Below are 24,683 nucleotides of genomic sequence, written 5' to 3'. Positions count from 1 at the left end.
CTATTTTACGACAAGAATTATTTAGATCTTGTAGGATGGAAAAATTGAAAGTGCCATTTTCTGGCTATTTGGAACTACTGTCGAGTTTGTATTGGGGTCAAGCAGCATTATAGAAGAAAATAAGGCATTTAGGTTTTAGGTCAAGTGTGAGTTGAAGAGGTTTTCAGTTCTTGAGAACACAGGCTAAGGGAGAAGAAGGAGGAATGGAGGGTGGAAGGTTGCCCATAGTGAAGGAAGCAAGCCCAGAGAAAAAGGAGAGTAGAGACACGGAGAGAAGGGATTGGGGGGTTCTTGCCCTGTAGAAAAGTGGGAAAGGGGTCGGGACACAGAGATAAGGGGTCGGGGCATGGAGATAAGGGGTCAGGAGGTTCTTACCCTCCAGAAAAGCGGGAAAGAGTGCGGATATAAGGGGTTGGGGCACGGAAATAAGGGGTCAGGGCACGGAGATAAGGGGTCGGGGCACGGAGATAAGGGTCGGGGCATGGAGATAAGGGTCGGGGCACAGAGATAAGGGGTTGGGGGGTTCTTTTCCCCCAGAAAAGCAGAGAAGGGGTAGAGACAGGGAGAAAAGGGGTCGGAGGTTCTTGCCCCCCCAAGAAAAGTGGTGCTTGCTGCTAAGGGTGAAGGATGAAGGCAGGCGTCCCTGCGTGGTCAGCCACCTCTGAAACATGGGTGAATTATCAGGCAGGAATCTCCACGTGATTAAACACCAAGGGAAGACTGTCTTCCCAAGTCTGTGACCGGCGCCGGAGTTTTGGGTCCATGGATAAATCACATTTCCTTTGTCTCTACCACAAAAGGAAGGGAACTGAAATTAAGAGAAAGGAAAGACTGAAGTGTGGCGTCAAGATTGAAAGGAGAAAGAGGTAGAGGGATAGTGAGAAAGGTTGGAGAAGAGAGTAAAAAGAGGCTGCTTACCGGATTTAAAATTGGTGAGATGTTCCTTGGGCTGGTCAGTCTGAGGACATGAGGTCGTAGGTGGATCTTTCTCAGGGAGCAAAGAGCAGGAGGATAGGGGATTGATCTCCCAAGGGAAGTCCCCCAATCCAAGTCACAGCACCAAAATCTTATCCCGGGTTTTGGCACCAAAATGTCATGCGCGTCCGTGTGAAGAGACCACCAAACGGGCTTTGTGTGAGCAATAAAGCTTTTTAATCACCTGGGTGCAGGTTGGCTGAGTCCGAAAAGAGAGTCAGCGACGGGAGGTAGGGGTGGGGCCATTTTATAGGATTTGTGTAAGTAAAAGAAAATTACTTACCCAAGGGGGAGTTGCTCTCTGGCGAGTAGGAGTGGGAGTCACAAGGTGCTCAGTGGGGGAGCTTTTTTGAGCCAGGTTGAGCCAGGAAAAGGAATTTCACAAGGTAATGTCATCACTTAAGGCAAGGACCGGCCATTTTCACTTCTTTTGTGGTGGAATGTCATCAGTTAAGGCAAGGACAGGGCATTTTCGCTTCTTTTGTGATACTTCAGTTACTTCAGGCCATCTGGGCATATATGTGCAAGTCACAGGGGATGCAATGGCTTGGCTTAGGCTCAGAGACCTGACACTTAGAGCTTGCAAACACTTGCTTATAATGAGATACTAAAAATATGTTTACATTTTTTGAAATTTGGCCTTAAAGCTTTCTTTGTCCTGCCAATGAAGGTGAACAGTCTAAGCATTCTCTATTTTTTTATAATCAACCAACTGGGCTCACCTAGTTAAGAGTTTGTACAACCATTGGGATCTTGCAATTGTAGTGTTCTCTTATAAATCAAAGCCCAGTAAATTAAAAGAGAATTTATATTGTAAAACAGATAAGCTAAGGGATAATTGAATCACAAAATAAAAATTTAACTTTAAAGGCATTTTGCAATAGTTCTTTCAATTTCAAACTTCTTTAAAGCATTTAATTATTCTGTTACTTAGCAGAAAAGCTTCAAGTTTACCTTGGAGAACTTAAAACTTAATGTTTCAGAGTCCTTTCCAGTTAAATACAAATCAGAATTACTGTAAAACATAACTGAATTTATTATATAAGAGTAAATTAAAATAGAAATCATTTGCCAAAAAAAAGTAATTTGCAAACAACCTTTCTCTCAGGAATGTGTATTTTGCATAAAGTGAGTTCTTCCTGTAAAACAGAAAGGCATCAGAAAGGAAAAGCGTCTGAAATGCACTTTCAGTTTGTCTGTAGCAAGGCCAGGACCAATTCAGAAAGGAAATGTCTGGAATTCTGCTTGGTGTCACTATGCATAGGGGTTAAGATAACAAATTGCCTCGGGCGTGTTTCAGGGCAGCAAAATAAACCAAAATTGTCTCCAGGGTTGTAAATTCAGAGAATGATGTGGTAGACATGAACATGGAGAAAGAGAACTGGGGCAAATGTTTTTTTAATGTTTGCCATTGGGCAAGATGTTTTTTTCTTATGAGTTTACTGTTTCTAGTAAATGTGAAATGCTTTATTTCTTTGCTTTACAAACTATTATTATTTAGGCTTAGGCCTCTACAGCGGGAAAAAAAACCCAGCAGCATATCAGAGAAAGTCATCGTCTAGGGGTGGCTGTGAATAGAGTGTAGGTGTTGGATGTTGAGGAAAGGAGGTGGTTGAAGGCATTGACAGCTCTGCCTCTCCTTTCCTACCTTCAGTGGGACAATATGTTGAATTCAACTGGCATGGTTTAACATGTACTTCTTGTTGTTCTAATTGCACATGGAAGTAAAGTGTAAGCTCTTTAAATGAATCAGATTATGACATTCACTCCCAACATTTGGTAGCTGTTGGGAATGGAGAAAATGTTGATGGAAGGGGGAGTAACTGAGGTTGACCCTGGGTGCTACAAAAAGAAGTTCAGGCAGAACAAATCAAAGTCAGCTCTGAGAATCCCAAAAAAAGAAGCAGACTGGGGTAACTGGAGTCATTACAGCTCTTAAAGTGTGGCAAACTAATAGTAATTTTATTAAAATGCCAAGGCTAAGAATCACCTGATAAATGGTATCAATACTTTTATTACCATCTGATTAAGAAGAGACAAAAGGTAGGAATCTTTATTCCCCTCATTTTACTTATTATGCCTGTTTACATGGAGGCATTTCTGTAGGCTCATACCATCTTAACTGTTTCTGTTTTTTTTTTGTTTTGTTTTGTTTTTTTGTTTGTTGTTTTTTTTTTTGAGACAGTGTTTTTTATTTTATGAGACAGTATCATTCTGTCACCCAGGCTGGTGTACAATGGCACGATCTCTGCTCAAGGCAATCTCCACCTCCCAGGTTCAAGCAATCCTCCTGCCTCCCAAGTAGCTGGGATTACAGGTGCATGCCACCATGCCCAGCTAATTTTTGTATTTTTAGTAGAGATGGAATTTCACCATGTGACCAGGCTGGTCTTGAACTCCTGACCTCAGGTGATCTGCCCGCCTCAGCCTCCCAAAGTGCTGAGATTACAGGCATGAGCCACTGTGCCCAGCCTCATACAGTCTTAAAAATCTATGCCTAAAGTTTTGAGTATGTGCTCTTACTAGTATATGCCTACTAAGAGTATATGCTGAAGGATAAAGCAAAGCAGCCCCTTGAGTGTTAGCCTCAGAAGCTCTGAATTCATGATAAAAGGAAAACTTAGAACAAAAGTGTCAGGCCTCTGAGCCCAAGCCAAGTCATCGCATCCCCTGTGACTTGCACGTCCACCCAGATGGCCTGAAGTAACTGAAGAATCACAAAAGAAGTGAAAATGCCCTGCCCGACCTTAACTGATGACATTCCACCACAAAAGAAGTGAAAATGGCCGGTCCTTGCCTTAAGTGATGGCATTACCTTGTGAAAGTTCTTTTCCTGGCCGATCCTGGCTCAAAAAGCTCCCCCACTGAGCACCTTGTGACCCCCACTCCTGCCCGCCAGAAAGCAACCCCCCTTTGACTGTAATTTTCCTTTACCTACCCAAATCCTATAAAACGGCCCCACCCTTATCTCCCTTCACTGACTCTCTTTTCAGACTCAGCCCACCTGCACCCAGGTAATTAAAAAGCTTTATTACTCACACAAAGCCTGTTTGGTGGTCTCTTCACATGGACGCGCATGACAAAAAGCATACATGGTGGGCTCGTCAGGATGCATTCTGAGTCAGCTTGGTGTGTTTGGGTAAATCTCCACCTGAAGCCCAGTTGAGGCTGAGTGTCCTCCCTTTCCCAGGAAATGAGCAACTTAAAGCATGACCTTCCAAGAAGGAAAAAGTTTAGTATATTAATGTGTAAGCAACTTTATCCTTCTGCCTTTCCCTTCCTCGCTTACAGCCTTCTGTGACTGGTTTACAGGAGTTTTCAAAAGATGTGATTAGCTTTACTTGCAAGAGTTTCAGGGTAATGATGTGTCAGCTATAAACTCATTCAGCTAATCTGAAGGAACATTTGTAGAGCAGGAAAGAACTAGATTCAGAGGTGCTGACTTGTGAAACCTGGTGGTAAGTGATTTCTACCTAAAAGATCTAAAGTTCTAGTTTCCTAATTGTGCAAAGGAAAGGATGTGATGATGAGCAAAGAGGAAAAAAAAAAACCTAAACATCATCAACAATAAAAATATTTATTCATTTATACCCTCCATGCCCAACGTCTTCCTCTCTCATCAAAATTAGGCAAAGTCAGTATGGTTTCCCACAGAGGCTAGAGGGAAAATGGCTGCAGCCCATTACCCTAGTATGAAGGTCTGTAGGCATGTTTCATTAGGAGCCATGTGGGCACAACACACAGCAGAGTAGAGAAGCAAGGGCTAAACGTGAAAATCACTGCTGATTAAATAGCAAGCTATGTCTGTGAATGCTGTTTCATTCATTAATTCATTCACTTAATCCTTGTGGATATACATGGCATCTACTGAAAGCAAGACACTCTGGGGAACACAAAATTATAACAGATCTCACCCTCCCAACATCACCACGTATTCCACTTACTAGGATTGCAAAACAATTTACCCCAGAACTTAGCGGCATTAGACAACTGTTTATGATGCTCATGGATTATGTGGGTCAGGGATTCACTCAGGGAACAGCAAAGATGGCTTGACTCTCTATTGTGGTATCTGGGGGCCTCAGCTGGAAGATTTGAAGGCTGGTGGCTGGAATCATCCGAGGCTTGTTCATTCATTTGTCTGGTCGTTGGTGATGACTGTCAACTGAGACCTTAGCTGGCAAATTGGCCAAAACTCCTACACATGGTCTGTCCATGTGGCCTGGGCTTCCTCACAGCATGACGGTGGGTTTCCAAAGGTCAGTGCCAGGGAGCGAATCAGGCAGAAACTGTGTCTTTTTTATGACCTAGCCTCAGAAGTCACATAGCATCAATTCCACTGTACTATATTGGTCAGGAAGGTCACATACCCTGCTGAAATGGAATCAGAGGGAGTATCAGCCCCACATGTTAGTAGAAGAAATAAATGTCAATCCCATTGAATGAAAAGCAGATACATATGTATGTGTATATATGTCTATATGAAAACATATGTATATGAATATAGGACATATATAAAATCATCTTTGGAAAACACAATCTACCACAATTAATAAAAGAAAAATATCACAGTACAAAATAAAAAGTGATCAGCATTGTGATTATTGTGAAAGCAATGACCTAAGGACTCATATGACTGGAAATATACAAATAAAAAAAAACACCTGAGCATTGTGCTTTCCAACCTTGAATCGCTTCCATATTGCTTCCACTGTTTTCACTATGACTCTCTCATCATCTGCACCATTGTTTCTTTTTTTAACTAAAAATTGGCCTCTGGGATAGTTGTTTCTTTAAACTCAAATTTGTTTAAAAAGCTAAGAAGATATTGCTACAGAAAATAAAATTTATTTTGCCATAATTTATTTGCCATAAAGGGTAACTTTAAATGTACTAAAAAGTTTTTAAAAGCTATTAGATGCTAGATATACTGCTTTTTTTTTTTTAAGATTCTGAGACTGAAGCAAGCCATTTCTTTGCCAAGGAAACAACAACAACAAACATGTCAGCAGGTGTTACAATCACACTCCTACCAAATGAAGGCTCTCCCCTTGCCTTAATCTGAAAGATTTGATAGAGAAGTGGAAGGAAATGATGCCTATGGTGAAGAGCAGGGATAATAATGGCCACGTCTTTGTACCACCCAGGAGCCTTCAAACAGCTGCCGATAGGATGGCTTTACTTTCTTGGCAAACACTGATCCAGCATGATAAAAATTCTAGATAGTGAAGCATTAATCTGTCCAAAACCAAATTCCTGGGATCTCTGAGGGACACCATCATCTGGCATGAAATTGATGCTTATTCACTAATAAATGTATTTGTAATCCATCATTTGTCAAAGGCTAAGCTCTTCTCACTCCCTCTGTGTGTGTATGTGTGTGTTTGTGTGTGTGTGTGTTTTCCTCATTAATACTTCCCTGAAAGATCCAATGAACAACAACAACAAAAAAACCTTGACTAGTTGGCTTCTGTATAAAGCCTAACTGCCCCCATCATCTTATTACTGTTCTCCACATCCTGGTGGAATTGACTTTTTGCTTCCCCACTTTGGTATAACTCATGCTCCTGACCATTTCAGGGCCACCCTAAGTCCAGAGCCCCCAGGCAGACTTGCAGTTCTTAGTATGCAGTTATCTAAATCCAATAACATTCATTCCTAAAATTAGTATTAGCACTTCCTGGAGCCAGTGTTGTACTAGGCTCTAGAAATGTCAGGGACAGCAAGAGATAAATACCTTCTTGGAATACAAAGAAAGGCACTTGGGGCCACAGCTATTTCTCCCCTATAATGTAATTAATTGCTTAGCAACCCCTTGTTTTTTGCTAGAGTATTCATTAAAAAACACTACTTCCTAGGGATTCCTTGGCATTTTTTCTCAGCAGAGATGGTTAGATCATTTTCACAACTTCTCCACCTGGACCTTTTCTTTGTGCTTTACAGCAGTATTGAGAAGGTCTGCAGAGGTTAGGAGGAAGACAAGAACTAGATATTTATCTTCAGGAAATCCAGTCTGTAGCCTTTAACACACTCTTAAGACTTATAACTACAGTGTCTTCCTAGGCATGGGGCCAGCATTGACAGATCTTCTTTTCCTTCTTTATTTATAGTCAGCTACAGTGAAGCTGTCTAAACCGGTGGCTCTATGGACCCAGCAGGATGTCTGCAAGTGGTTGAAGAAACATTGTCCGAATCAGTATCAGATCTACAGTGAGTCATTCAAACAGCATGACATAACTGGTAAAGTATGCAGTATCCCAGATATTTCACTCCCTTTCTTTCTCCCAGTCATGATGGCCTTTCCCATACCCTTACCAATGAAACAATATCTTCCTGCTGAAATTTTCTGGCATGGGTTTACTTTCAAAGGGGTGATAAATTCCAGATCCCTGTGAGCCATGCTAGTTAACAAACATACATGGTTATTATAGAAAACTGTGAATTTTGAGCATCCATTGTAAAAGTATATGGGAATCAGGGTGCAGGGTTGGGGGATCCTAGAGAAAGTAAGAGCACATGAATCAGAGAGAAAGGAAAGAAGGAAGTCTTTCACGTGAACTTGGCTATGGAATCACTATGTAGATCTAAGTAGAAAAGGATTCTAAGTGGGAAAATGCTTTTTAAAAAATGTTTAAGTATGTTGACTTCTTTGACTGGGTGAGCTATATACCTGTATCCAATCACGTGAAAGAGTCCAGGGGAAAAGTCAGTTTCCCTGACACTCCTGTCCTCTGGGCATCTGTTTCCCTGTTGACCATCTTCTAGTATCTGCACCTAGCAATGTTCCAAGTTTCCGAAATGGAATATAATAATACTAACTCTCTGCCCTTGGGATGAATACTTTCAAGGCACAGATTACGATTCCATTTAGATCAAGGGTGTTTGAATATTACATGTGGAGGTCAATAAGTACTTGAAAGCAGAAAATAGAACAGGATAGTGAACCATAAAGGGCCTTCAGATCAAGTCTCTCAATTGGGGGACAGAGTGGGCAAGATGGAGCAAATATGCCCACTGTGGTAGCCCATCAGAGTAAGGGGGCTTTTCCAGACCTTGCCTGCCCTTTCACCCTAAGATTCTACTTGTATGTGAGCAACACTTCTCTTTTCCCTTCACAAACGGTGCAGTGAAAGATAGGACTGAGGATACACTCTGTAAACCAAAACTGTATAGCTTCAAGGGGGAAACAATGTTAAGAAGTCGTTTCTAGTCCAGATCTTTTTTTCTGAGAAAATGATTTCACTCTGGTGGTAAAGTGACTTGTCATGAAATAGCAAAACACTCTAGATGATAAACCTCTTTCCAAACCCATACTTTCTATCATGACAAATCCTAATCTCTCTTGGTCTGTTCACCCCATTACTATGAAAAGGGACTTGTTAAGCAGAAAGTATTTATTTTTGCAGTTCTGCTCTTAGGCTGTATCTGTGAGATCTAGGGCAGGTCAGTCCACCTTCTTAGAAGAGGTCTCAGTCGGTGGTCTTCTAAGTGTGTTTCATGGACGTGGCCAAAGGGACATGGGCGTGCTTTGGGTAGAGGCGGGTGTGTGAACCAAAGCCGCTCCCTTTATGTCTGTTGTATATATTTGAAACACACAGACAACTTGATTGATTTTGAAAACTTGATTGGTTTAAAAAAAAAAAAAAACTTTTTAAAACATTTAAGCACTAAATGTTTAAAAAAAATGCTGAGCTAGATGATCCTAGATTCCTGCCGACCGCATTGATATGTCTAAATATATAGGGAAAACACCCAATTGTAGCTCAAACTGAGTTAACAAAGAAGAGAGTCAAATCCTTCTATCTTAAATATAAAAATGGTCCTTTATGCATTTCTTCTCTGCCACTCCCAACTAGAGCCAATGGCCCTTTTGGATGAAATCTATGAAATTTGGAAGGCAGCGCGGGTACTTAGCTTCGACTCCAAGTGTCTGCATTTCATTTTCTTAGTTCCTCCCTTAAGAGTATAAGAAAAGCCCATCTAGGGTCAGTTATTCTACTCCTAAACGTAATCGATCAGTTAGTAACCATTTGCCTGATTATGGTAGCCTTCATCAGATAATGGCTGCTTAATGTTTCTTAATGCCTGTGCGATAGTAATGGCAAAGCCTTTTTCATGATCTTATTTGAAAGCAGTGTTATCTTTTATTAGGGGTGAGAATTATGAGGTCCCCTTGAGGGAAGGATAAGCATTTATAATGGTTTGAAGAGGATGAGCCTTACAGTCCTCAGAAATAAAGATTCATGCTTCAGTGCGTATGGAATAAATGGTCCCACTTCCCAAGGTTTTCTGCTAAGTGACATGAGGACAGGAGTGTGGAAATGAGGATGTATTTCAAACAGTTGTCATATGTTTTTGGTGGCAGACTTGGTCTTCATGAAACACATCTGGTATTGGGAAATCACAACTTTCTTGGGATCTTGGCAAGCTGCTTAACCTGGGCAAGTTACTTAACCTCACTTCCTCATCTCCAAAATAAAGATAATAGTACCTGGCTCAGAGAGACACTGTGAACATTAAATGAAATAATATAGGTAAACCACTAAGCTAACCGTTTATTGACTCGTTTTCCATGCCGGCATTGTCCTATTATTCATGTCAGGACTCACCTGGAGGTGTCGAAAAACATGCTGTTATTTCCTTTTAAGGGCAGCCTATTTTCTGGCAAGAAGAAGAAAGCAGGGAATTATTTGGGGACTTAGGGAACAGAGAGAATGATTTCAGATTAACTTTTGGTCTACATCTTTTTGACATTCACCTATTTGAAGCCTCAGAAGACCACTCTCTTCCCCTGTTCTCTGGCCCCTGCCTCTCTAAGAGTGAATGCAAATTACCCAAATGATCACAAGTGCCAAGTGGCCAGAAAATAGCTTTCAGGACTTCAGCCAGTGTGCATTTACCAGCCCTATGATGCTAGAAGCTGTGGGAATCCCAGTACTCTTGGAGGCTGTGATGAAAAGGGCAAAGACGTTTGTAAAACTCAAGATGTGATGACAGAGCAAACCTCACCAGGCTGTGCAGACAGTAGAGTGACTTTAGAGAGGACAGGGGAATGGTTACAAGTACCAGGTCGCAGGCCAGAGCTGCATCATAGCCTTGTGATTTTGTAAAGGTTGCTGGGTGCACATCAGCTTTCTTTACCTGCAGAGGAGGAGATGCTAATAGTATCTACCTCATAGTGTTGCTATGAAGGTAGCCCACAGTCACAATGAGCATACAATGCATGTGAGCTGCTGCTCTTTTCCAAGTGTTGCCCTGATGGTATCTGTGATAACAAAACGATACACACAATGTTGAATTCATCCAGCTTTATTATCCTAGGAAAGGAGGGACAGGAGCATCTATGGGAAACAAAACGTTCTGGGCTGGTAAATATCCTGTGCTACTCTTTAAGGCTGAAGAAAAGATTGTTCATGTGTCTCTTATTTATGCTTAGATTCTCTTGAGTGCTGCTGTTCTTTTATTTTTCTTAAAGCAAGGATCTCCCATATCATGCTCATTGAGGAAGCATGTTATATCAGTGTTTTATACAAACATCTCTTGATTTAGAGGCACGTGGTCCAGTGACGGTAAATGAAAAAGACATATATTAAATGGAGAGAAAAAGAAGAAGAAAACAGAGAGAGGTTTTCTGCACGTAGGTCTGAGTCAAATCCTCCCTGCCCTTCACCCAGCCTTTGACATGTAATAGAAACATGATGCCACATGATGCCACACGTTAGTTTCTTGTCAGTAAAATGATAATATTTATCTTAAAGAATTTGGGGGAAGATTAAATGGGATGATGAATGTGAAGGGCCTAGCTTAATGACTCACATATAGTGGACATTCATTCATCCTTTTAGCAAGTGTTTATGGACTATCTACTATATACCAGGTTTTCAGAATATAGTGGTAAATAAAATAATCATGATCCATGTAGGGAAAAAATTGTGCTTCCACGGAAAGCTATGCATTGTCATCTATAGCACAACATTTGGGTTATCTAATTCTTTGATTCTAGAGAGCAACTTTATAACTCTGTGAGTTATAGATAACAGAGAGTAATACAATATAATTTTTGTCCATTGACATGTAAATTCTGTTCCATAGAGGTTCAGTTGACTTCCCTAGCGACTGTGGAAAAGGTGAGTTTTACCTCCCATTTACACGTTTATTTCAGTCTTCCTGATCTATAATTGTGTCTGCTGTTCAGATTCTCCTTTGAGCTGGTTTTAACATCTTGCCGGTTTCCTCATTAATAAGTTAAATTAAAATCTTAAAGATGTGTTCACTTCCGTATTTGTATGACAGTCATGATTTTAACCTTTTCTGAAAATTACCCTTTAACCTCAGTAGTTGTTTAAATTGTATTTATTTTTACAAAGAGTTCTACTATATTAACATTTGTTTCTGTGTTTATTTGAAGTACCTTAAATTCTAAACAAAATTTTCCCTTAGGTGCTTCAAAGTCTAAGAAAACTTTAGACATATTTTAACCACAGTGTTCAAAATCTTTTGCAATATCAAAATTTTTGGTAATTTTATTGTGCCCAGGAGATACCTGCTCTTTGGCGGCAGATGTGTTTAATCAGAAGAGAAGCTACAGTAGTCCCCCCTTATCTGCAAGGGAAACATAGCAGGACCCCCAGTGGATGTCTGAAACCATAGATATTACCAAACACTATTTATATAGTGTACACATACATACCTATGGTAATTTTTTTTAATTAGGTACGATAAGAGATTAATAAGAACTAATGATAAAATAGAACAATTAATAATAATATACCATAATAATAATTAGATAAGTATCTCTCTCTGTCTCTTGAAATATCTTATTGTACTGTACTCATCTATTTTCAGACCACAGTTGACCACAAGTAACTGAAACCACACAAAGCGAAACCTTAGCTAACGGGGGGTGCTGCTGTACTAGTAGCATGAACTCCCTGCAGAAGCACACTTTAAAAAGAACGAGATGGTTAGAACACTGGAGAGGCATTAGGATATATAGACTGAAATCATGAGATTAGGTTTGAAGCAAAGAAATTTGTGTATGTTTCTGTGCTTGCAAGATTATGTCCCTAGTTTTCTGAGGCCTGGCTTGAAATACTGATGAGGAGACTCTACTGGGGCCAGGTGTAAGCTCACAGGCACTTTCAGATTCTTTTATGCACAGTTGCGCATCTCTTCAGGTTTGAAGTTTCTTCCTGTGGTGGTTGCTAACATCACCTCATCTCGTTCGGCTTCAAATCCTCTATCTGTGAAGGGTTCCTTCCCCTGCCAACTTTAAAGACTTGTTTTCAGAGGTGAAGCACTCAGACCTCCCCAGAATGTAAAATATTTTTTAAAAGCTGCTTTGAATGTATAAAGGGTTTCCTTGGTCTACTTCATGGACGAAACATGGGTATCCTTTAGATGTCTGCAAGAATAAATAGTTGTCATATGAGTATCGCTTACAAATGATTCCTATTGATTTATCATATTTCTAAATGATCACCTGCAAAATAGATGTATGCCTCTGGTCCATTTTTTATGCTGCAACTATCACCCACTTGTACTTCTTTTCCTTTTAAAAAATATTCTGAGATATAGCACCTTGAAATTGGACAGTTCTGCATATGCTATTGAGTAAAGGGAAAAATCACTATCATTTTAGGACCCTTGGAATGTGGCTCCATGCATTTGCTTACACTGTTCTCTTCAGTGCTGATTTTTCTGAGCTGTTCTATTCCTTGATCCTTCTGCAATTGTCTTCCAAGTCTTTTATTATGGTTAGAGTTCCCTGTAGAGACCAATGGGGTCTGTAGTTAACAAGTGTCAAAAGAACTAGAATAATTACTTTCTGTAATGCACTTAGGAGAATACTACTTAGTAGAATCCAGTATAACCAAACAAAATGTAGACATATTTAACTATCCAGTGCATCATCTACACATTTTCTCATCTTTATCACTTCCCGTCTGGATATTGTGTTCTGCTTTCCTATATCTTTGTATTTGTTTTTTCACATTTCTTTTTTGTGTGAACTGCTCTATACTTTTTTTTTTTAATACTTTAAGTTCTAGGGTACATGTGCATAACGTGCAGGTTTGTTACATATGTATACTTGTGCCATGTTGGTGTGCTGCACCCATCAACTCGTCAGCACCCATCAACTCGTCATTTACATCAGGTATAACTCCCAATGCAATCCCTCCCCCTTCCCGCCTCCCCATGATAGGCCCCGGTGTGTGATGTTCCCCTTCCCGAGTCCAAGTGATCTCATTGTTCAGTTCCCACCTATGGGTGAGAACAACTGCTCTATACTCTTATTGAAACTTGAGCATAATTTTATATTTACATAGTAAAGTTTCTGATATGATTAGAGCATAAGTTGTTTCTCCTAGTTTTCCAATAGAGCCATTGATTTTTCATTTTAACCTCTTTTAATGGAACACTTACTAGCTTTCCAAATTATAAACTTACTAACTTTAAAATATATAATTTATTTCTCAGCATTCTTAAACCAAGGGTACTGAACTTTGTTTTCTTGATGATCCAGGGGAAAAGACCTCTGAGTGTTGGAAACAACTTTAGGTGTCATCCAAAGATTTATGGGGTCAATTTAAGAAAAAAAAAAAAAAAGACCCTTTCAATGAGAAATAAACACAAGTGGTAGGTCAGTGGACCTCAAAATACCAGCTGCATTCCTGATAAAAGTCTTTGGAGAGTGTAATTTATATCTGTAGACAAATTTATTTACTAAGAATGTTTCCTCTCTAAATGGATCATCCCAGTCACCAGCAAAACTGAGCACTGCCTCTTTTAAGGCTTGGCAGAAAGCAGACTAGGTCAGGACACAGGTCTCAAGTAAGGACAGAACATGGGACTGGGCTGAATGAGTACCAAATGGAGGGCAGGAGAGAGGCCAAGAGCATTAGTCAGGAAGTCCCTCCACAAGGGAATAGGAAGAGTGGAGGCTGAGTGTCCCCCTTACAATATAGCCACATGTCCCCCTGTGTACCCTTTCTGACATCCCTACTGTGTGGTTGGACAGCCTTTGCTTCAACACCTCCAGGGATGAGCATTTTATAGTTTTAAAAAGCAGTCTGTTTTTCCGTTCAAGATGTTGGATTATGGTGGCGGTGATGGTGGCAGTGGCAGTGGTGGTAGTGGTGGTTGTTGTCAGTGGTGGTGGTGATAGGGGTGATGGTGATGGTGTTTGGGTTTGCCTGTACTCCCTCCTCCTTCAAGCTGAAGGCCCGCTGAACTACTTTGAAGGGTTCGCAAATGTCATACTCACTACCATCCTGACACCCACCCATTCACCTGAATAATTCAGTTTTCCTTCTGGCTTGAGTTTTAGATACCACCTCCTATAGAAAGCCCTCCTTAGTTCTCTTCATCTGGGTTAGGTATCTCATCTCTAGTTCCCAGGGTAAGGCTCTATGGTAAGACTTATCACAGTAAGTTGGTAGTTAAAAAGTTTAATAAGAAAGTTTATGTTGAAGTTTGACTGAAACACACCTCTAGGTCCTGCTTAGGTTCCCAGGTTAGAAACTCTTGCTGAAGAAAGCTCCTGATGACTGCCCCCATTAGATTCTTGCTTCCTGGCATCAGTGAAGCATAATGCTATCTTCCAGTCCCTTCCTTTGTTCTAGTGGACTATTTATTGGATATTCCCAAATGCCTCCTCCCAAGTTCCTATTACCAAATACAACATGTCCAGGTTTCAGACACACACAAAAAATTACAAAGCATGCCAAGAGGTAAGAAAATAACAAACTGAAGAGACAAATTCAGATACAACACAGATGTTAGGTTTATCAAATAGGAAATTTAAAGTAAATATGATTAATATGTTAAAGGCACTAATGCAAAATGTAAACTATATACCAGAACAGATGACTAATGTAACAGAGAAGTGGAACTAATAGACAATCAGAAGAAAATACTAGAAATAAAAAACACAGTGACAGCGAATAAGAGTACCTTCAATGGGATCATCAGTAGACTCAACACAGCCATGAAAAGAATCAGTGAACTTGGAGATAAATCAATAGAAACCACCAAAACCAAAATGCAAAGAGTAAAATGAATGAAAACAGCAGAGCAGAATGTCCAAGAATTGTGGGACTATATTAAAAGATGTAACATATGCATTACTAGAATGTCAGAAGAAGAGAAGACAGAAGAATAGTTCAAATAGTAATGACAATGAATTTCCAAAATTAATCACAAACATCAAATCACATATCCAAGAATTTCAGATAACACCAAACAGGATAAATATTTGAACTGCTTCACACACACACACACACACACACACACACACACACACACACGACAAAGGTAAAATTTTGAAAGGAGTCAGATTTTAAAAACAAACAAACATCACATAGCTTAGTTACAGAGAAAAGGAGATAAGAATTCCAGGACACTTCTAATGAGAACCTCTTAAGCAAGAAGAAAATGAGTGAAAACTTTAAAGGGTTGAAACAAACAAAAAAAAATTGGCCAATTCCATATCCAATAAAATTATTCTTCAAACATAAAAGAAAAGTAAGGAAAGACTTGCCCAAACAAACAAAAACTGAAGCAATTCAGTGTCAGCAAACTGCCCAGCAAGAAATAATAAAAGTTCTTCAGGCAGAAGGAAAATGATATAGATCAGAAACTTGAATCAACAGAAAGCAAGGAAGAATGTCAAAAAGGAATAAATGAATGTAAAACAAATTCCTTTTTTTCTTATTAATTGATCTAAAAGCTAACTGGTTAAAGCAATAATAACAATAATACATTGGGTTTTATACCATAGAGTTAAGTAAAATGAACAACAGCAATGTCACAAGGGATGGAAGGGAGGAATAGAGAATGCTTTGTTATGAGTACCTGCAAATACATATGAAGAACAGTGTTATTTGAAAGTGGACTTAGATTACTTACGTATATTGTTAACTGTAAGGCAAACACTAACAATTTTTTTATAAAGGAAAGATCATTGGTATGTTGAGAAGATAAAATGAAATGGCATCAAATACTCAGTTAAAATCAGAAAACGTCAAAGAAAAAAAGAGTGAAACAAGAGCAATGAATAGAAAAGTATAAAGATGGTAAAATTTTAAGTCTATCAATAATGACCTTAAATGTGAATAGTCTTAACACAGTAGTTAAAAGACAGAGATTGTCAGATTAGGAGCAGAAAAACCTAACTATATGCTCTCTAGAAGAAACACACTTTAAGTACACAGGTTAAAAGTAAAGTATTGGAGAAAGATGTATTACACAAACAGTCAAGAAACTTATATTGAGTTGAGACAATGCAGACTTTAGAACAAGAGTTAAAAGAATAAAGAGGGCAATTAGGCCGAACGTGGTGGCTTATGCCTGTAATCCCAGCACTTTAGGAAGCCAAGGCTGGTGGATCACAAGGTCAAGAGATTGAGACCATCCTGGCCAATATGGTGAAACCTGTCTCTACTAAAAATACAAAAATTAGCAGGGCATGATGGCATGCACCTGTAGTCCTAGCTACTCAGGAGGCTGAAGCAGGAGAATCGCTTGAACCCGGGAGGCAGAGGTTGCAGTGAGCCGAGATCATGCCACTGCCCTCCAGCCTGGCAACAGAGCGAGACTCCATCAAAAAAAAAAAAAAAAAAAAGGCAATTACAGAATGATATAGGGTTACATTCTCCACGAAGACATAACAATTCTAAACATTTGCACTCTTAACATAGAGCATCAAAATACATAAGGCAAACACTGATAATATTCAGGTAGAAATTGATAAATTTACCATTACCATTGTAAACTTCAACATCACTCTCTGATGATGTGAACAGCATTGTCAATCAACGAGACCTAACTGGCATCTAGAGAACACTTTATAGCATGTATGTCCATTAGACATTCTTCTCAATAGGTGCAGAGAAAGCATTTGACAAAGTTCAGTGTTGATCCACAATTTTTAAAAAACTTACCAGAAAAGTAGAAATAACAGAAATCTTGATAAACAGCATTTATGGTGAACTTATAGATAACATCACCCTAAATAGTTTAAAAAAAAAATTTCTCTACAGAATTTGACAAGGACATTAGCTTTTCTTACCTTATTTTTTAAAATTTATTTTTATGTGTGTGTGACAGAGTCTCACTCTGTCACCCAGGCTGGAGTGCAGTGGCATGATCTTGGCTCACTGCAACCTCTGCCTCCCAGGTTCTCCTTCCTCAGCCTCCCTAGTAGCTGGGATTATAGGCATCTGCCACCATGCCCAGTTAATTTTTTGTATTTTTAGTAGAGACAGGGTTTCACAATGTTGGGTCAGGCTGGTCTCGAACTCCTGACCTCAAGTGATCCACCTGCCTCAGCCTCCCAAAGTACTGGGATTACAGGCATCAGCCACCGCACCTGGCTACTTACCTTCTATTAAATACTGTTCTGAAGACCCTGACCAGTGAAATAAAGCAAGAAAAAGAACTAAAGACAAAAAGATTAGAAAGGAAGAAGTGAAATTATTTTTATTTATAGATCAAATGGTTTATACAAAAAACTGTATGATCTAGAGGTTGAGTGTTATCTAAAATACATGGAACCAGAAGTGTTTTCAGTTTTGTATTTTTTTTTTTTTTTTGATTTTGGAATATTTGCAGAATACATGCCAGTTGAGCTTCTCTAATCTAAAAATTTAAAATCTGAAGTGCTGCAGTGAGCATTTCCTTTGAGCTTCATGCTGGTGTTCAAAAAGTTTTGGATTTTGGAGCATTTCAGATCTTGGATTTTCAGATTAGGGATGCTTAACCTGTACGAAGAAAAAAAAATCCTACAAGTACTAATAATATAACTTACTACACGAAATACAAGATTACTATGTAATAGCTAAACAAAATATATCTAAGATTCTACACAGAAAACTGTAAAACATTGCTAAGAGAACTTAAAGATCTAAATAAATGGTGAGATATCCCACACTTGTGGATTAGAAGATTCAATGTTAAAATTCACAATCAATATAACACCAGATTTTTTTTTTTTTTTACTTTAAGTTCTAGGGTACATGTGTACAACATGCAGGTTTATTACATATGTATACATGTATAACACCAGATTTTTTAAAACAAAGTGAACACATTGATTCTGAAATTTGTATGGAAGTGCAAAAACGTTAGAGTAGTGAAACTCGTATGGAAAAAAGAACAAACTTTTGAGGACTTGCCCACCTAATTTTAAGAATTACTATAAAATAACAATAACTAAGATAATATGGTACTGGAATAAAGACTGACTTGTAGATTATAACAGTAGAACAAAATAGAAATGCCATAAATATACTCACACATATATGGCCAAATGTTTTTCAAAAATCGTGCCAAAGCAATTCAATGAGAGAAAGGGTGGTCTCTTCGCTACAGGGTACTGGAATAACTGGATAAATGAACTTCAGCTCCTGCATCACACTATATACAACATTTAATTCGAAATAAATAATGGACCTAAATATAAAACTTAATCCTATACAATTTCTAGAAGGAAGCGTAAGAGAACATTTTCACACTTAGGGATAGGCAAGGAATTATTAGACATGTCCCCAGAAGCACTTAGTTTAAAAGAAAAACATTGATAAATTGGTCTTTTTATTTCTTTTCTTTTCTTTCTTTGTTATTGTTTTTGAGACAGGGTCTTGCTCTGTTGCCCAAGCTGGACTTGAGCTCTTGGCACAAGAGATCCCATGGCTCCAGCCTCACGTGTAGCTGGGATTACAGATGCACACCACCACAATTGGCTTCTAAATTGGTCTTTATCAAAATTGAAAGCCTTCTGCTTTTCTAAGAATCCATCAAGGGAATGAAAAAGCCCAGCCACAGACAAGAAGAAAGTACTTTTATTATATATCTAAGAAAGAACTTGTGTACAAAATACATGAACATTTAAAACTCAAGAAGATAACCCAATAATATGGGCAAAAGATTTGAAACCATACTTCACAAAGAAAATATAAGAATGGCCAAAAGGCACATGAGAGTATGCTCAGAAATATTAAGTCATCAAGAAAATGCAAATAAAAACCACAATGAGATAATACTTTTCACCCAGTAGAATGGCTTAAATTCTAATACTAAGCCATACCCATTGTTGCTGTGGACGTCGCACACATGAATCTCTTGTATGTATGTTGTATGTGAGTATAATATGGAGTCACCCGATTTGAAAATGTCAAGTTTCTTATGAAGTTAATCACAAACTTATGAGATGATTCTGCAATTCCACTCTGAGGTATCCACCCAGGAGAAATGGAAACGTATGTTCTTAAAAATTATAGTCCAATAATTTCAAAAGTATCCACCCAGGAGAAATGGAAACGTATGTTCTTAAAAATTATAGTCCAATAATTTCAAAAGAGATTAGAATAGCCAAACATTCTAAACAACCCTTATATCAATCAAGAGGAGCATAAATGAATTGTGTGTTCATACCAAAACCTCTACTCAGCTATAAAAAGGAACCTATTACTGATGCATGCAACGTGAGTGAATCTCACATTGTGCTCAGTGAAACACGTTAAACACAAAAGGGAACATAATATGTGATTCTCGTCATATGGAATACTAGAGCTTGCAAGATTAACTTGCAGGGATAGCAGTCTAATCATTGGTTGCCCAGAGTAGGGGGTAAAAGGGAGATTGACTTCAAAGGGGAGTGAAAGAGGTGAAAATGTTTTGTATTTTTGTCAAGCATCATCTACTTGATATTTCAAATATGTGGGATTTATTGTATATAAATTACGTCTCAGTAAAGTTAGTTTATAAAAACTTGTGTACTTTTCCATTTTTTAAACTACATACCGTTCTTAAAATGAAAAGATAAAAGTGTTATCCTACATTTTTTCCATTCTGTCTATAGGATCATTTAGATTAAAGATGGATGGACAGATGGATGGATAGATGGATGGATGGATATGGTTTTATATTTATCCATAATATAGATAATTATAGATAAAGTTTGAAAATCCATGTTTGTGTTTTTTTTTTTTTTCACTGAAAGGATAATCTGAAGGTACCAAAGCATTCTTATAAAGAAAGGCATGGTGTTGCCTGTAGTTGGGAGATGACTGCTGACAAAAGAACAATACTCTCTTGTCTTCTCCTTGAAATTCTGCTCGTCTGAGTCTTCATCAGTGCATCCAAGACTTTTGGATTTCATAGACAAGTTAAATTACAGAAAGCGTTTTTGCAAATGACATACAGTTGCCACCTTTTGTATTTTGCCGATTAATATTTTTTAATTAAAAAGTACCCTCACCACCATTATATAAACCAAAGGAATTTTAATACAAAATACTCATGATTTCAAGACAGATTTTTGCTTGAAGAAAAAATATACATTATTTTTATTTCTCCCATTTTCATCAGAGAACAGCACCAGTTTGTAGGCTCACATAAGAAAACCACTGCTTCAAGGACACATTTACTGATACTCTAAATTCAAAATGTATTTAGTGATAGTATTTGACAGGAAAAGAGTGGAAATTGTCACTAGATGAACTATTTGTTTCATAGATCAGAACTAGCAGGAATATTCTTACTATGGGAGCAGCCTTGCTTTAGAAAATCCCTGACATCCTTCATAATGCCCATCGTTTCTTGGAGGTTTTCTATGTGCAGGATGCTCTGCTGAGAACCACATGGACTGTAGTTCTGTCCAGTACATGTGATGCCTGTCCAGTGCCTAGAACTGTGTGTAGAACTCCTCAGTACTAAAGAGTTAGTGGCTTTCAACAATCTCGCAAGCTATTGCAGGTGAAGAAGTGAGGCTCAGAGTTCAATGGGTGACTCAAGGTAATTAGAGGAGCTGAGCACTTACCATCAACAGAACCCACCACACAGGCTTGTTGGGAGGATTAAGGAGTTGAAACCCAGACAATATTTAGAACAGTGCCTAGCACATCAAAGGACATCAAGAAATATTACCTATTATCATTACTAGTCAATCATTATTGAATTGATAGTCATTTAATGACACCACTATGAGCCAAACACTGTGCTGAGAGAGATAAACTGTATCCCATTGCTGTGAAATATTATATAGAAAAGCAGGGCATCATGATGTCAGGTTGCAAGGGACCTCCTTCTGTTTCCTTCTTTTCACATGAATAAACAGAAACCCAGAGACTAAACCGATTTGTACAGGGGCACCAGAAAATGTTCAAAGCTTGGTGACAGGGTTGTGGAAGAACAGGAGACCCATTCTTATGAAAAGTCCATTAAGTTACTTCACTTAAAAGTAACCAGGGTGGGGTTCTGAAATGGACAAGACATTCTTTTCATGGGTGTGTTTTTCCAACCAAATTCGAGGAGCAGAATGAAGCCCTTATAGCAAGGGACTTGATCTCCTACTGCCTCGCCTTTGACCAGATCCAGTTGTGTGGTTTTTTTGTTTTTTTTCTTTGTTTGTTTTTTTCCCTGTCTTTATTCCACTCTCTAGTCTCCTGTGATAATCACGATACTAAATCAAATATGATCAAACATCTACATCTGCCTCCATTGTGAATGTTGAGCTTTATACCCTATCAAAGAAACTAAGTCAATTAAGCATGATCCATTCTGTTGTCCCCATTTTAATTAACTCCTGTTTCCATTTGATTTCTTTCTTTCTTAGACGGGGCAGGGGTCTCACTATGCTGCTGTGCTGCCCATGCTGGCCTTGAATTCATGGGCTCAAGCAGTCCTCCTGCCTCAGCCTCCTGAGTAGCCAGGGATATAGGTGTGCACCATCATGCCCAGCTCTGATTTCTTTTTTATTGATGACTCGTTAATTACTCTGTAAGTTTATTTTTTGGTTTTGGAGTCCAATTGCAAAGCAATCAGAGAAAGCACTGGAGTCAGACTGCAAAATTGGAGACGCCCTCTCCCCTTGGTTTTGCTCCCATTTTCTGTTTAAAAATTAATATACCACAGCCAGACGCAGTGGCTCACACCCGTAATCCCAGCGCTCTGGGAGGCTGAGGCGGGCAGATCACAAGGTCAGGAAATCAAGAACATCCTGGCTAACATGGTAAAACCCCATCTCAACTAAAAATACAAAAAAAATTAGCTGGGCATGGTGGCAGGCACCTGTAGTCCCAGCTACGCAGGAGAATGGCGTGAACCCAGGAGGAGGAGCTTGCAATGAGCCAAGATCCCACCACTGCACTCCAGCCTGGGCAACAGAGCAAGACTCCGTCTCAAAAAAAAAAAAAAAAAATAGTATACCACATGCTCTCTTCCTCTCAAGTCAGAGTTCCCATCCTTACAGAGCCTGCATGTTACTGGGAGATCAAAAATTAGACCTGTTAAAGGCAATCAGCTAAGTAGACCAATGACTCTTTTCCTTTAGATGACATCATTTATGGTGAGGAGCCTGATGTCATGTGTTATTGTTGGAGGAAACTGAAGCCCACACATGTGAGATTGATGATATTTACAATCCTGTGGCACTATTTCAATAAAACACAACTATCTTCAAGAGATCTTGGCCAGCATCCTTTTAGGATACTGTGTTTGATCCCCCATGTTCCCTGTTGAAATTCTTATTAGAGATATTTTTCAATTCCCATATTAACTGTAGGGTAATGTTACTCTTAGATGTTTAGAATACTCTTGGCAAGCTTCGTATCTTTGATACCTATGAAAGATTAGAGAAAGATTGGACTGTGGTGACCTGCAATAGAGTATATTCCATTCATTATTCATGGTGTGTGACCTTGGCCAAGTATGTTTAACCTCACTGAGCCTCAGTTTCCCTTTCCCTAAAATAAAATTATGATAATAGGTATCTTATACAGTTAGTATTGGCTATTATTATTGATCTGTAGTTGTAGGGACCCCACATCAAAGTTTGTGAGACAGCACTTTGCAAGTGGTAAAGAATTATAAACATATATGTGTTACAGATATGCATTTGTATGTAAAGAATTATATAAATGCATATATATACACATATACTTACATGTGTAATTTTTGTTTTTTATTGTTTAGAAGCATCTCAGTAATCTAGTTAAGGCCCTGAAACCTAGCAATTAGTGGTAATTTCTCCAGCCCATGAAAATTTCGCCTTGCCCAGTGTGTTTTTCAGTAATAATGATTATTGTAAATGTCAACCCATTTCCTAAACATATACTTAGCATTGAATACTCCCAAAATATTTATCTAGTAATTCAAGGTATAAAGAATTCAGAAGATGTGGTTCTTTCCCTTCCTTAAATTATCACCATGTTGGGGAAAACCATATATCTTAAAAAATATGTATTGAGGGTTTATATGCCAGGCAATCCAGGAAGTGTTTTTCATATATTGTTTAATTTTATCTTCACAATAACCCTTTAAGGTTGGTGTTACTATTAATATTATTATCATTTAACAGATGAGGAAAGTGACATTCCAAGACCTTAGATAGCTTTTCACATGCCATACAAGCCCAGAGGTGGCAAAACCAGTATTTTAACCCAGGGCTGTCTGAATCCAAAGCTCATGCTTTGACCTGTACACTCTGAGAGACGGTATCTTATACGTGCAGGTAAGTGATATAGAAAATAAGCATTGGGGTGGACATGCTTATAACCCTAGTAAGACATGAGAAGGAACTCTTGTCTATAAGCCTGGTTGACTGGGAAGTCTGCTTAGAGAAGGCTGGATTGATGCTGTGAACATTTTAGAAGGTAAAGCCTCTCAAGATAAACGTAAAACGTCTAAAATCTCAAGTTGTGTGTATGTATTTTGTTTACCTCTCAGTGAATTTAAAAAGAAAATATAACAGCCTGTGAATCATGGACTCACCACTTCAGAGCCTCAGACCCTGCCACTTCACCCCCTTGTGTGTTACCCACCTGAGTCCCGAAGCTGTTTGGGTTTGTAAACCCTCAGGAGGGAAGAATAAAGGAGGTGAAGATGGATCAGAAGAATAGGTTATAAGCTACATTACAGAATGCTTTGAGGGCCAGGCTAAGGAAATCAGATTTTTGCTCTCTTGGGTATCATTCATTACCCTTTAATGACTTGACATGTGACATCATGGCTCTCTGCAGCCTTGATCCCCTGGGCTCAAGCCCCAGAGCCTCCACACACAGCCTCCCGAGTAGCTGGGACTACAGGTACATACCACCACACTTGGCCTATTTTTTTTTGTATTTTTCTGTAGAGACAGATTTTCACCATGTTGCCCAGGCTGGTCGAGGAAAAAAAGATGCTCCCTTTCCCAAGGCCAGTGACCTAACTGTGGTCTTCTCCTTGCCTACCATCCCTTGCTCCTCCCACACCAGTACTGTTTTCATCTGTTTCTCTTCTGGGTCTTCAGAATGTCTCCCTCCACTTTTGCATTTCAGTTTGAAGACATGCCGCATCCTGTATCCATCTCCTCTTCTCTCTTCTGGATGCCACTTTTCTGGTCTAAATTTTCAAAAACAGAACCATTTAGTCTCTCTTCTTCTTATGATCCTGCCTCATGGCTCTCTATGAAAGTATTCTCCAGTCTTTTTAAACCAGACTGAACCAAGCTGCTTCCTGATTATTGAGAATTAATGCCTACTGAATAAAGTCACAATTCCTAAGTTTGGCTGATGAGGTTTTTTGTCAGCTTCATTTTAACCATTACACCAATCCATCCTGTCCTGAAACCACAGTACATCACTCTCATTCTTGCCTCAGTATTTGTTTGGTGAACTTTTGGTCATTTTCAGGTCCTGACTGTAATTACCCCCCTCCTCCCTACCCTC

The 24,683-nt window shown here is 38.9% G+C and overlaps 1 protein-coding gene across 4 annotated transcripts in view; it reads left to right on the top strand.

The window, feature by feature from the left end:
- SAMD12 (sterile alpha motif domain containing 12) overlaps positions 1-24,683 on the top strand; it is a 474,157-nt gene that overhangs the window by 167,274 nt on the left and 282,200 nt on the right. For 3 of the 4 annotated variants that reach the window (XR_012093747.1, XM_008001424.3, XM_073018325.1), the window contains exon 3: positions 7,086-7,215. Coding sequence is in view for 3 of the 4 variants with exons in the window: in XM_008001424.3 (XP_007999615.1) it covers positions 7,086-7,215 (130 nt within the window). In the remaining variant the exon portion in view is untranslated. Of the gene's footprint in view, positions 1-7,085; positions 7,216-18,613; positions 19,695-24,683 lie in introns of those variants that run through there. The other variant, XM_073018326.1, reaches the window with a different exon arrangement.

Source organism: Chlorocebus sabaeus, chromosome 8 (assembly GCF_047675955.1).
Source record: "Chlorocebus sabaeus isolate Y175 chromosome 8, mChlSab1.0.hap1, whole genome shotgun sequence".
In the NCBI taxonomy this organism is placed as follows: domain Eukaryota; kingdom Metazoa; phylum Chordata; class Mammalia; order Primates; family Cercopithecidae; genus Chlorocebus; species Chlorocebus sabaeus.
Note: the sequence above shows the minus strand (reverse complement) of the source record. Positions and strands in the feature narration are given on the sequence as shown.